The 15,197-nt window shown below is 41.4% G+C and overlaps 1 protein-coding gene across 1 annotated transcript in view; it reads right to left on the bottom strand.

The window, feature by feature from the left end:
• Positions 1–15,197, bottom strand: part of dcc (DCC netrin 1 receptor) — a 703,166-nt gene that overhangs the window by 629,967 nt on the left and 58,002 nt on the right. The window contains exons 2-3 of the mRNA XM_052034012.1: positions 14,098–14,278; positions 10,036–10,356 (exon numbers count right to left, since the gene is read on the bottom strand). Of these exons, the coding sequence (XP_051889972.1) occupies positions 10,036–10,356; positions 14,098–14,278 (502 nt within the window). The remainder of the gene's footprint in view (positions 1–10,035; positions 10,357–14,097; positions 14,279–15,197) is intronic.

The following is a 15,197-nucleotide window of genomic DNA, read 5'->3' as shown; positions in this document are numbered from 1 at the left end:
AATGTTTATAGTTCTCTCCCATCGAGCACTGTGGACACTCCCTCACTGAGCACATTTAAAGACTGATAGATTTTTGTAGATTAAAGGAGTTTAAAAAATAGAGGGCGATGTGGGAAAATGGGATTGGTTAATAAACCAAGCATCATCTTATGGAATGGTGGAGTAAGCTTGAAAGATCTATTTCTGCTCCTGTTTCATTGATTTTTATCATCTGGGTCTAGCTATGAAAATATTATTGCAGAGAAATGTTAAACAGCTGTTGTGTTAGCATTTGGTTTCTTAGAACAATAGGAGCATAGAATTGATCTGAACTATTCCACCCCCACAACCCAAATAAGAACTTTCATCTCTCAGGAGAAATTCATAGCTTCAATTTGTTTCTTCCCTATAAAAGCCAATCTTTCAACAGTGAATTACAAAAGGCACATTAGTTACAGGAAAAATCACTGTGCAACTCCTCAGTAAACCCTGCAGATTAGCATTCACACCATAATCACCATGACTCCAATTATGGAAAACTGAGATGCAAACGTGTTCTTGGAAAATCCTAACAAAGACATGTTGGAGCACACAGCTGCCTCGCATTTTCTATCTTTTTGTATTGCAATCTGATGCAACTTGGTGTAATGTCAGCTTAGTGGCTTGGCTAAACCATGTCATAAGAATGAAGTGCAGTGATATTATGCTCCTCTAGTAGTGAAACATTACTGTAAAACACGTTGTTGGATATCTTATAGAGATAGATTTGAAACAGCATTTACTACTCACCTTACACAAAATTCAATCATGTTGTGTTGGCTTCTCAAAGTATAAACCTACAAGATGCATAGTCTACCCTAACTGTAATAAAATTGTCAAATTTAAACACAAATAGACTGGTCAAGCAAGTTCCATTATTACACTTGGTGGTGGTCAGCTGGTGACATAGAAGTATCAGCTGTGAGAATCAAAGATCATGGATGTATTCTCCAATGGTATGATGAATGGAGGCATTACTTAACGTACTTAGAAAACATAACATAAAATTTCTAATCAAGAATCCTTTACTGAAAATGAACAACACCCAAATAATTGTGGTGGCTAATACAACAATGAATCAAAAGTCATACCATGTGGCACTCATGATTCTTTAAGATACGTGCATACTTTATAGACACCATTTGGCTTCCCCCTCCCCCCCCACTCCTAAAAAGACCATAAGGTCAAGGAGCAGAATTAGGCCAATCAACCCATTGAGTCTGATCTGCCATTCAATCATGGCTGATCTTTTTCAACCCCATCCTCCTGTCTTCTCCCTTTAAACCCTTTACCAAACAAGAACCTATGAATTGCTGCCTTTATTACACCCAGTGACGTGGCCCGCACAGTCCTCTGGCATTCAATTCCACAGATTCACCACCATCTGGCTAAAAATATTCCTCCTCATCTCAGTTTTAACGGGACACCCCTTTATTCTGAGGCTGAGCCCCTTGGATCCTAGAAAAGCAACAGACCCACACTATCTACATATATTATGTCATATCATCAACTATTTACATATGTGTAATTATACACCAGTCAGATAATATATAACTATCTATTCATGCAGCTGAAAGCATCACACAACAGCTCTAACAGTTTCCATAAGTTGCAAAGAACTTGGAAGTATTCACTCCTCAGCTTTGCTGAACAGAGGGGTTTCATTCCTTCTTGCCCCAGAGCCAGGCATCCTATTTGAGGATTCAGCATGGTGGCCAAATTTGTAAAGAATTTTGACTAAAGAAAGGAGTGAAGCCCAGTAAGAGTAGTTAGCCCTCCAGCATCCATGACTGGACCTTCCACTACACAGGTCTCTGCACATTCTGGTTAATTCTGAAGCCCAAATAAACAAGCTCAGGCTGCATAAATGTACCACTTCAGTGGTGCGTTGTGTTTCTGCAACCCGTCAAGTACTTCCTCCAGAACCTTCAAGTACTCGTGTTCAGTCACTGTGACAATTGCAATGTCACCTTGTTTCGATGGATGCCTTGGCTTTCCTGTACTACTTTGTCCATTATGGACTGCAATATCTGTGCAGCTGGTTTAACCCCTTATGACAACCTGGTGTACACATACAACCTTTTTATATATTAATAATTGGATAGCTTGGACTATCTGAATCTATATTTGGCCGCCTGCAGGGATGACACAGGTCCAGCTTGCTAAGATATTAAATCAGCATCTTGCAAAATGGGTAAAGGATACTGTTCACACTGAAGTGAATCGTTGGTACTTGATCGTTGCTGTGTCTAAATCCTGGAACTTCCTACCCAACAGTACAATGGGAGTACCTCCACTTAAAGGTGTGCAAAAGGCATTTAGGACAATTAAATGCTGTTCTTGTCTGCGACATTCACATCCCAATAAGTAATTTTTAAAAAAATTGGTGCAGGCCAAGGAGAACGGATGGAGAAACTGGGTTTTTCAAATTGAATAGCACTCATCACTGCCAAGCACTGGTCACGAACAAGGATTCAATCAACTTCTACACCCTGTTTTCTTCTGAATAAAGAGCTTCTGCCTCCTAATATCCCTGCAGCTGAGGAAAACATGCCTGAATATCATATTAATAAAATCAAGGAAACCCATGAGGACCTTTTTGTGTGAGATTATTCAGCCCTGTCACTTGAAGAAGTATCTGATTGAAACCTATCTTGCATTTATGATTCAAGCGTGGGACTGAGAAGTATTACAATTATCACCATATCACAATATGTCAGCACTGTTAGAGGATGAAGTATTAATTGAAAAGTTTCAATGTTTAGAGGGTCCTTGGGTGCTCATGATTGTTATGATTCAACCTATTGCTTCAGAATATGGAAACCTCAATCTGTCAGTCCTTTATATGTTGGCAATTCCGGAAGGTGAGAAGCCATTTACGGATTTTGCCAGATGAATGCCAGGAACAGGGTTCAGCTCATCCAACCCTCCACATCCAGAAAAAGAATGTGCAAGCAGGCTAATGAGTCTGGGCTGTGGGTTGGTGAGTCTTGTTAGTGGGCTGGCTCCAGTCCTTCATTTGACAACCAAATGTCAGTCAATGAAATGGCCACAAAAACAATTGCAGAATTCTGGATAGCTGTATAAATCATTGTTTGGTCAGAGAGATCTGCAAGGTTATGCGTGTGTGTGTGTGTGTGTGTGTGTGTGTGTGTGTGTGTGTGTGTGTGTGTGTGTGTGTGTGTGTGTGTGTGTGTGTGTGTGTGTGTGTGTGTGTGTGTGTGTGTGTGAGAGAGAGAGAGAGAGAGAGAGAGAGAGAGAGAGTTTCAGATATAAGGAAGAGCAACATTTCTCAAATATGTAGGACAGATATCAAGAGATCAGTGAACTCAGAAGAACACTTAGAGACCAGTGAGATTGTAGATTTCTGGATTGAAGTAGTTTAGTTTGGGATTTTAGTCAGAAACGCAACCAAGACATAGAGGTCAGTGGTCACGTGGTATCTGGGATTTCTGATCAAACTAAACCAATCTACTTTAATCCAGATTATAGCTTTTCAGGACAGCCACTACAAGCAACTTGAAACATAATGTATAATAAATCCCGCATTCTTGAAAAGAAAAGATAAATTTGCACCTGTAGTTCCTGAATTTCCATAGATTAATTAATTCTAATGTGAACACATCCTCCAACAACCAGAATGGTGCATGTTGACTGAGATTGGGTGAGGTCATTTTCAAACTTGTACTTCCTAACTTCTTATTACTTTAGCATGGTACATTTCCATCACAAAGCAATAGGAAAGTTGTGTGGTGGGCACAGCTCAGGAGAAGAAACTCTTTTTGTAAGAAATCCAACTTATAAACACAGGGATCAATGTTCCTCCTTGGAAAGCATTCTGGTCCTCCTTATATAGAACAGGAGCAGGCCCTCAGCCCATGAAGTCTGTGATGACAATGATGCCAGATTAAGGTAATCCCATCTTCCTGCAAATGGTCTATATTCCTCTATTCCCTGCACATCCATGTGCCTGTCTATATGTCCCTTAAATGTTGCTATTGTATCTGTTTCCACCACCTCCCCAGCAGTGCTTTCCAGGCACCTACCACTCTCTGTTTAAAAAAAATTGCCTTGTAAACTTCCTTTAAACTTTCCCCCTCTCACCTTAAAGCTATGCCCTCTGGTATTAAGCATTTCCACCCTGGGAAAAAGACTCTATCTACCCTATTTTTTCTTCTCATAATTTTATATTCTTCCATTAGATTGCCCTTCATCATCCAATGCTCCAGAGTAAACAATCCACATTTATCCAACCTCTCCTTATAGCCAATACATTCTAATCCAGGCAACATCCTGGTGAACTTCTTGTGCACCCTCTTCAAAGCTTCCACATTTTTCCAATAATGCAGCAACCAGAACTGCAAATGTAACCTAACCATAGTTTTATACAGCTGCAGCATGACTTCCTGACTTTGATATTCAATGCTCTGAGCAATGAAAGCAAGCATACCGTACCACCCTATCCACTTGTGCTGTGACTTTCAGAGCTATGGGCCTGCACACCAAGATCCCCCTGTACATCAATGCTGCCAAGAGTCCTGCCATTTACTGTATAGTTTCCTTTTACATTTGACCTCCCAAAGTGCAACACCTCACACTTGTCCAGGTTAAACTCCATCTGCCATTTCTCCACCCATATTTCCAATTCATTTATATCCTGTTGTATCCTTTCCACTTCCTCACAATCCACAATTTTTGTGTCATCTGCAAACTTACTAAGCAGATCACCTACATTTTCATCCAAATCATTTATAGGTATCACAAGAGGTTTCAGCATTGATCCCTGCAGAACATGATTGGTTACAGACCTCCAGTCAGCATAACACCCCTCCACCACTACCTTCTGTCTTTTGTAGCCAAGCCAGTTTTGAATCCTATCTACCAAGTCACCATAAATCAATGCTTTAATCTTCTGGATTAGCCTACCGTGAGGGACCTTGCTGAATGTTCTATTGAAGTTCACATAGACATCTCTTGTTGTCACACCTCCAGCTTGGCCCAAGCCATTTTGCACATACCCTATAAATGTGGACAGCTTTCTTACAGATTGTAACCAGTGTCGCACTGAGCACTGACTATTGTGAACACTTTCACTCCTTGCATCTTGGCCTCCTGCAAATGACAGGGGGTTCTGCAGTGAATTTACAGTGTTTTGCTGATGCATTTGAGCTGGCACTCTCCTGTCAGTTGTTTCTGTTTCAGGAGGAGAATAGTAAGAGAATTGACATGCTTTACCATTGTTGCAAGGCAACCTGGCCCTCACTGATGGCAGTGATATCAAGTACTGAAAAAAGTTGTGATTTTAATTGCACTCAACCAACAGGAGCTAGGTTAAACTAGCCTAGTTACCTACTAGACATGAACCTCCTCCCACTTTAGTTCGTCTAACTAACATCAACAACTTGCTGCTTTCTGAAGGAGTGTTTTTTTTTGCATTTGATTAAAAATGGTGCCAGTAAGTTTGCTGTAGCAATGCAAGGCAGTCCCTGAAGCCCAGAAAAGACAGGAGTAAATGACAGGATACCAACATGATGCAATGCCAAATATTCAGGAGGACTTTCATTCAAATAATGGCAAGAGTTAGAGAGAACTCCTGTGGAAACATAGCCTGTCTGTCTTCATGTATCACAGACTGCTCTCATCAAACATGTGCCAGTTAACCTGATTCTATTAGTTGATTATTAGTTTTCCTTGCCTACAGTTGTACGAGCTGACAATAAGAACTACTCTCTGATTTACTGACTTGAATACAAAATATAGTGTGTAATTCCAAAGTATTGTTGGGATGAGTTATACCTTTTTTGGAACATCTGTGCATTTTCTATCCTATTCCCTTTTTATCATGTATTTTATGTTGTCATAAAATGAGTCTGCTCTACGAGTCTGTACCAATACTGTGCCTGTCATAAAAGAAACAAGTATGGGAAAGTGAGATCAGAGAGTCGTAGAGCACTACAGCACAGAAACAGGCCCTTCAGCCCTTCTAGTCCATGATGGCCTGGTTTTCTCCCTAGCCCCATCTACCTGCATCCGGACCATATCCCTCCAAACCCCTCCCATCTGTGTACCGATCCAAACTTCTCTTAAATGTTACAATTACCACTTCTGCTAGCAGCTTGTTCCACACTCACACCACCCTCTGAGTAAAGAAGTTTTCCCTCAGGTTTCCCTTAAGTATTTCACCTTTCACCCTAAACCTATGTCCTCTAGTTCTAGTCTCACCCAACCTGAGGGGAAAAAGTCTGCGTGCATTCACCCTATCTATACCCCTCATAATTTTGTGCTCCAGGGAATAAAGTCCTACCTTTTCAACCTTTCCCTATAACCCAAGACCTCAAGTCCCAGCAACATCCGTGTAATGTTTTTCTGCACTCAAAAGCTTATTAATATCTTTCCTGTAGGTAGGTGACCAGAACTGCACATAATACTCTAAATTTGGCCTCACCAATGTCTTATACAACTTCAACGTAACATCCCAATTCCTGTACTCAATGCCCTGATTTATGAAGGACAAAGTGCCAAAAGCTCTCTTTATGACCCTATTTACCTGTGATGCCACATTCAAGGAATTATGGATCTATATTCCCAGGTCCCTTTGTTCTACCATATACCTCAGTGCCCTACCATTCACTGTGCAAGTCTTACTGTGGTTTGTCCTCCCAAAGTGCATCACCTCACACTTGTCTGCATTAAATTCCTCTGCTATTTTTCAGCCCATTTTCCCAGCTGGTCCAGATCACTTTGCAAGCTTTGATAGCCTTCCTCGCTGTCCACTGCACCCCCAATCTTGATGTCATGTGCAAATTTGCTGATCCAGTTTACCACATTACCATCTTAAATAACAACGGGCCCAGCACCAATCCCTGCGGCACACCACTAGTCACAGGCCTCCAATCAGAGAGATAACCATCTACTACCACTCTCTGGCTTCTCCCACTAAGCCAACGATAATCCAATTGGTTACTTCATCCTGAATGCCAAGCGACTTAACCTTCAGGACCAGCCTCCCACGCAGGACTCTGTCAAAGGCCTTGCTCAAGTCCACATAGACAATGTCCACTGCCTTCCCTTGATCAATCTTCCTGGTAACCTCCTCGAAAAACTGTATAAGATTGGTTAGACATGACCTACCACACACAAAGCCATGTTGACTATCCTTAATCAGGCCCTGCCTATCCAAATACATATATATCCTGTCCCTTAGAATACCTTCCTCCTTCAGAAGGTTAAAAAGAATGGAGGTTTAGCCTTACCTAATTTTAGATTTTATTACTGGGCAGTCAATATACGAAATCTTACGTTTGGTTATACTATATTAATCGAGAGGCTTGTCCAGTATCGGTATCTTTGGAAATTAACTCTGTTAAAAAATTTTCTATTATTTCTCTGCTTGGTTCTCCACTTCCTTTATCATTAATTAAACTAACAGATAATTTAGTAGTTAAACATGCCTTGAGGATTTGGTTATAATTTAGAAAATATTTTGGTTTATTGAGTTTTTCTTTGTCCAGTCCCATTTTCTCTAATTACTTCTTTAAACCTTCTATGACTGATGTAGTTTTTAAAGAGTGGGACAAATTAGGTATTACTTGTTTTCAAGATCTGTTTGTTGGAGGAAATCTTTCTTCATTTGAACAATTGTCTACCAAGTATAATTTACCAAAAACTCATTTTTTTTAGATATTTACAAATTAGAGATTTTCTTCGATTTCAATTACATTCTTTTCCTTTGTGTCCCGATAAGAATTTATTAGATGTAATTTTTAAGTTGGAACCCTTTCAGGATGGCTCAATATCTAATATTTATGACAGATTACTAGGAATGAGTAAGGTGCCACTAGATAAAATTAAAAACACTTGGGAACAAGATTTGCAGATGTCAATTTCCGAGGAAACGGAATGAAATTTTCAAGTTGGACAATACTTCATCATTACGTGCTCGTCACTCTCTCCTTCAATTTAATGTGGTCCATAGAGCTCACTTGTCTAAAGATAAACTATCCCGTTTTTATTCTGATATATCTCCTTACTGTGACAAATGCAATAATGGAGTGGCTTCCTTAATTCACGTTTTGGACTTGTCAGAGTCTTAAGAAATATTGGACAGAGGTCTTTCATACTTTTTCTGTACTTTTTAAAATAAATTTTAAACTTAATCCTTTGACTGCACTATTTGGGATTTTAGGAGAAAAAAATATAACTTTGAAGGCTTCTGATTTACATATTCTGGCTTTTATTTCTCTTATAGCCAGGAGAGCAGCATTGCTTAAATGGAAGGAAGCTACTTCACCTACGCATGTTCAATGGTTACAGGATGTTATGTCATACTTGAATCTAGAGAAGATTCGCTGTTCAGATTTTGAATCTAACCTAGACTTTCAAACCCTGTGGGGACTCTTTTTGAATTATTTTCAAAATATCTGATTTGGGGACTAAAATGCAGATATTGGCTGACACTGTTACGTTTTTTAAGGTTTTTCCTTGCTGTTTCTTCTATCTAACAGCTTCGGGTTTTGGTAGTGGGGGTAAATTTTTTTTTGTAATAAAATATTTCAATTTTTTCTTTCCTTATTAACTAACTACTATATGTGATTATTGATTTAGAGTATCGTAATCCTAAGTACGACTTATTACAATGTATTCAGTAGTATTTTTACTTTCTTTTTTGATGCATGTACTCTGTATTTTTTTCACGGATTTAATAAAAATGTTGTAAAGAATACCTTCCAATAATTTACTCACGACTGAGGTCAGGCTCACTGACCTATAATTATCTGGCTTATTCTTAGAGCCTTTCTTGAACATTGGAGCAACTATTCTCCAGTCCTCTGGCACATCATCCAGGACGTTCTAAATAGCTCTGTCAGGGCCCCTGCAATTAGCCTCCCTCAAGGTCCAAGGGGACACCTCATCAGGCCTTGGGGATTTATCCACCCGAATTTGCCTCAAGACAGCAAGCACCTCCTCTTCTGTAATCCGGATATGGTCCATGACCTCACTGTTCATTTTCCTCAGCTCTATAGATTCTGTGTCTGAGTCTCGAATAAATACAGTTACAAAAAATTCATTTAAGATCTCCCCCGCGGCTTTCGGCTCCATGCATAGAAGACCACGCTGACCTTCAAGAGGACCAATTTGTCCCTTACTATCCTTTTGCTCTTCATATTGCTATAGAAACCCTCAGGATTGTCTTTCACCCTGTCTGCCAGAGCAACCTCATTTCCTCTTTTAGCCCTCCTGATTTCTCTCTTAAGAGTTCTCTTGCAATTCTTATACTCCTCAAGAACCTCATTTGATCCTAACTGCCTATACCTGATTTGCACCTCCTTTTTCTTTACCAGGGCCTCAATATCCCTCGATAACCAACATTCCCTAAACCTGTTAGCCTTGCCTTTTATTCCAACAGGAACATACAGATTCTGTACTTTCAATATTTCACTTTTGAATCATTTGCTAAGATTTTCTTTGGAATAGAAACTAAAACCAAACAACCGAGAGAATTTTCAGTAGTTTCATTTCCTGCTTAAAATTAATTCGAAATGATCAGCAAAGTCCATAATTTGATCCTTAGGAGCATTATGGGTATTCTCCGATCAGAGTCTGCAGACCAGGAGGAGAAAAGCAAGCTTTCTGGTCAATCCATGGTTACTTTGTGGAACACATGCAATAGACAATTTGGTCTTGATGCCTCTTTGCAGTAAATTCATCTGTTGATACTCAATTCACATACGTCACAAATTAAGCAAAGAAAAAGTTTGGCAAAGCATAAGAGAGGGACATCAACACTACTGAGACTACACACCAGCATTAACCATCAGTAGAAACAGTCGGATGGGAATGGAGGGAACAGCTTGCTGTGGATGTATTGTCTCATCAAATTCATGTGACAGAAAAATCTACTACACAGATTATGCTGCAAATAAAACCAATAATATTAGCAGAAAATAATGCAGAAAGGGAGAAAAACAAGAAAATTAGACTTGATACAATCTGACTGGTTGGTTTGGATTTGCTTACTTGCCACAGTTAACCGAGCTGTCCTGCTCACTATTGATCCAGCCCCCAGCACCGAGGCCTCGCACTGGTACAGTCCTTCATCAGGTCGATGGTGCCTTGTGTGGACCACGTTCTGTACCATTAAGGATCCATCCGGCATCAGTTGTCGCCTCTCATCCACCGCCAGGTTTAAGAAGACTCCGTCTTTTCTCCACCCAATATTCACTGGTCCCTGATCTGCTGTTGCCGAGCAGTTCAGGAGGAAAGACCCGCCTCGCACGGTGACAGTGTCCGAAGGTTCAGAAACAAATCTCAATGAAATGAACCTTTTGATTAGTGAGCCTAAAATGAAAAGGAACAAAGACGCAAGTTAAAAACAGCACAATGTACTGATTTGAACTATGCTGCAATAAAGTTATAAATTGTTCAGTGAGTCCCAGTCTGATTGTTGTTAAATCTGCCCAACTGGTCAACGGTTATCTGGTGAATAATAAAGATATCTTAATGGCTATATGGGAGTCGATTCATGGTTAAATGCATTTTTCACCAGGGCAGGCACAGTAGTGTAGCGGTTAGCATAACACTATTGCAGTGCCAGCAACCCACGTTCAATTCCGACCATTGTCTGTAAGGAGTTTGTGCGTTCTCCCCGTGACTGCATGGGTTTCCTCTGGCTGCTCCGGTTTACTCCTACATTCCAAGAGATGAACAGGTTAGGAAGTTGTGGGCATGCTATGCTGGCGCTGGAAGCGACACTTGCGGGCTGCCCCCAGAACACTCTACACAAAAGATGCAATTCACTGTGTGTTTCAACGTACATGTGACTAACAAAGCTTCTTATCTTAGTAAGAAAATAATAGGCTCCACGAATAGGCAAATGATCTCAAAACTGTGTGTGTATACCTGATAAGCAGAAGAATCTCAGTGAGAACACAGGGAAAAACTCTCTAATAGCTGGAGTTACAGCTAGTCCAAATGAATTACTTGGAGACCAATCATCTCAGCCTCAGGACATTGCTGCAGGTATTTTTCAGGGCAGTGTCTGAGGCCCAACCATCTCAGCTGTTTCACCAATCACCCTACTCTCCATCATAAGCTTAGAAGCAAGTATGTTTACTGATGACTGCACAATAATCTGTTCTGTTCACAAACCCCATCCACAATAATGAATCATGTAATGTCTGCATGTAGCAAGACCAGGAAAAAATTCACACTTAGGCTGATAAATGATAGTTAACATTCAAGAGCAAGGCAATGACATTTGCAACAAGAGAGAATCTAACCAACTGACTTGATGGAGTGCATTCTGATTGGAGGGCTGTGACTAGTGGCGTCCCGCAGGGATAGGTTCTGGGACCTCTATTTTTTGTGTTATTTATTAACGACTTAGATGAGGGGGTGGAAGGCTGGGTTAGCAAGTTTGCAGATGACACAAAGATCGGTGGTGTTGTGGATAGTGTGGAGGGCTGTAGAAGCTTGCAGAGGGATATTGATAGGATGCAGAGCTGGGCTGACAAGTGGCAGATGGAGTTCAATCCAAAGAAGTGTGAGGTAGTACACTTTGGAAGGACAAACTCCAAGGCAGAGTACAAGGTAAATGGCAGGATTCTGGGCAGTGTAGAGGAGAGGAGGGATCTGGGGGTTCATATCCACAGATCACTGAAAGTTGCCTCGCAGGTGGACAGGGTAGTTAAGAAAGTTTATGGGATGTTAGCTTTCATAAGTTGGGGGATCGAGTTTAAGAGCCGCAAAGTGATGATGCAGCTTTACAAAACTCTGGTTAGGCCACACTTGGAGTACTGTGTCCAATTCTGGTCACCTCATTATAGGAAGGATGTGGAGGCGTTGGAAAGGGTGCAAAGGAGATTTACCAGGATGCTGCCTGGATTAGAGAGTATGGATTATGAGGAGAAACTAAAGGAGCTCGGGCTGTTCTCATTGGAGAGAAGGAGAATGAGGGGAGACATGATAGAGGTATACAAGATATTGAGAGGAATAGATAGAGTGGACAGCCAGCGCCTCTTTCCCAGGGCACCAATGCTCAAAACAAGAGGACATGGCTTCAAGGCATTGGGTGGGAAGTTCAAGTGTGATGTCAGAATGAGGTTTTTCACCCAGAGAGTGGTTGGTGCATGGAATGCGCTGCCTGGGGTGGTGGTGGAGGCTGATACATTGGACAAGTTCAAAAGATTGTTAGATAGGCATATGGAGGAATTTAAGATAGAGGGATATGTGGGAGGAAGGGGTTAGATAGTCTTAGGTGTGGTTTGAAGGGCAGCACAACATGGTGGGCCGAAGGGCCTGTATTGTGCCGTATTGTTCTATGGTTCTATGTTCAACAGCACTGACATCAACGATATTCCCATGACCTCATGATCAGCATTGTGGGAGTGGAGGGCAAGGGGGTCACTGTTCACCAGCAACCTAATTGAACCAGATGAGAACTTCTGTATTCCATGGTATGTGGCTCACCCTCTAACTCAACAAAGCCTTTACTTTCTCCACTGGATGCCAGTAAAAGACTGGTGGAATTCTTTACACAGCTTCAATAACACTCAAGAATCTCAACAACATTTAAGACAAGGGAGACTGACAGATTTGCATACCAATCACATAATTAAATGTCTATCACTTTCTATCACTGGCAGACCACGGTTGCAGATTGTGCCACCCGAAAGATACACTACACAAAGTTTCCAAGGTTTTGTCCGCAACATTTCACAAACCTTCTAATAACTGGATGGACAATGGCATCAGGCACATGGGAAAAACTCACCACCAAGTTCTTCTCCAAATTAGACATGGTAATAATATGGAAATATGTTGCCATTCCTTCACCATCACTGGGTTGAATCACAGAACTCCAACCCAACAGTAATTTGCAAGTAGCTTCAAAAATGTAGACTGTAGAGGATCAATTAGACTGCTCACCATCATATTTACAAGGACAAATAGGCATAGCAGTAAATCCTGGCCTTGCTATTAATGGCTACATAATTGGGCAGTAAATTAATTTCGAAATTTATCAATGAATTTAGAAAATGATTAGTTTAGTCCATGAACACATAATGTGCATTTACCTGTTCTATATGGGTAAGGCATATTTTTTCCTAAAACTGCTTGTGACTATAAAGGAACTAACATGTACAAACCCAGCTAACTTAGTCAGTAGGGCAAGATTCTCTTAATCTCACGATCATGAGTTTGTTCCCCACAATGGGGTCAAACCTCTTAAAAGGAGCGCCTGGAATGGTATTGAAAACCTCAAGGCCAATAGGAGCATACGTGAGTGTCAGAAGGAGTACACCACCTGACAAAGTGTCCGGCCATCTGTGGAAGGGTCTACAGTTCCTACATTGGACTCTTTAGCCACCTCAGAACCCACAAAACCAATGTGGAAGTTACCCTCTATCCCGAGGGACTGCCTAAGGAGGAGAAGGCGGTAAGGGATCACAGCCAGTGCTGGTCTAAAATTCTACGGAGTATTATTCCAGTGACTCATCTTTCTGGAAGACCAGTACATTAAGGAAAGGAAGCTATTTTTTTAAAAAAAACAGAACATACATTTAAACACTCAACACATTCAAGAACACAGATTTAACTGATATGCATTCTCTACATATCAGGACTTGTTTCCTGTTCCTCCAGAAGCATCACATTTTTTTAAGAAAACAGCTTTCTTTTAATCCCTGTTCGAATAAACAGCAATATATGCTGGTGTTTTAAGATGCAGTGTTAGGAAACAATGTGCAACATGGCTTATTTCCAATGTCAAGGTAAAATGCTCAAGTGCACACTCATATATGAAGGATCCATATCCTTTCAAAGAGTGGCTGCAACAAAGACCAGGTGGTAGGAACTAAAAGACTCAATCTTGTATCAAATTTAATGTTCATAAAAACTCTTCCACTTTTCACAAGTTTACCTTTAAAAAAAATTCAGCTTCCTGAGTACAATAAATAAGCTGACATCCACAATGATCTACTACTAGCTACCTCATATCCCAATGTGTCCACCCAACACATTGTGTTCACTGACCAACAATGGCTCCTAGTCTGCAATTCCTTAATTAAAAATTCTCACTCATGTCTTTAATCTCTGTACAGACATACCCCTTCCCATCTCTGTTATCACCCTTAAACCATAACAATCTGAGATATCTCTTCTGCATATCTGGCTGCTCCTCCTTCACACTCAACTGATCCAGATTATTCACATACCCTCCCTGAACATACCGGCCCAGGAGACGTTGGAGCAGCGGGTCCTGAACAGGTACGGACAGAGTATTTAAAAAGCTCGTGTGTTTCGTTTTTTTTGGCCAGCTTTTTTGTTCTTGCAGAATTTAGAGGGGCCAATAAAAAGGAGGTCGAGTCTAGTGGAGCAGCGATTTTGGAGCGGCCATTGTCGGAGAGGATAGTGTCAGAGTGAGTGGCTTCGACACAACAGACTTCGGCATCAAGAGGCGGAGGCCATCTGCAACAACACTGGTGAGTAGCTGGTAAGTAAAGGTAAGGTTTACTGTTATTGTTATAATCTTTAAATAGACTGCAGCTGGTAAGAAACAAAATAGTTCAGATGAAGGGCAAGGTGATGTGCTGCAGCTACATGATATGGGAGCTAGTGGACCCTGCTGTGGTGCACAGTGACCACATCTGCAGTAAGTGCTTGAAGTTGGAGGAACTTGGGCTCAGAATTGATGAGCTGGAGTCGCAGCTTCAAACACTGCGAAGCATTAGGGAGGGAGAGAGTTATGCAGATGCTGCGCATCGAGAGGCAGTTCCCCCCCCCCACCCCCCTTAGAGCAGGTACTTCTAAGGTCCAGCAGATAGATGGGTGACTGTCAGGGGAGGGAAAGAGAAAGGGAACAGGCAGACAGTGCAGAGGACCCTGGAGGCTGTTCCCCTCAAAAACAGGTATTCTGCTTTGGATGCTGTTGAGGGGGATGACCTGCAGGGATCAAGTGGCAGTAGCCAGGTCTCTGGCACTGGGACTGGTCCTGCTGCTCAGAAGGGAAGGGAGGAGAAGAGGAGGGCAATAGTGATAGGGGACTCGATAGTCAGCAGAACAGACAGGAGGTTCTGTGGACATGAGCGAGAATCCCAGATGGTATGTTGCTTCCCAGGTGCCAGGGTCCAGGATGTCTCTGATCGGGTCCACAGCATTCCTGACTGGGAGGGAAAGCA

This window comes from Pristis pectinata, chromosome 2, assembly GCF_009764475.1.
Source record: "Pristis pectinata isolate sPriPec2 chromosome 2, sPriPec2.1.pri, whole genome shotgun sequence".
Taxonomy (NCBI): Eukaryota; Metazoa; Chordata; class Chondrichthyes; order Rhinopristiformes; family Pristidae; genus Pristis; species Pristis pectinata.
Note: the sequence above shows the minus strand (reverse complement) of the source record. Positions and strands in the feature narration are given on the sequence as shown.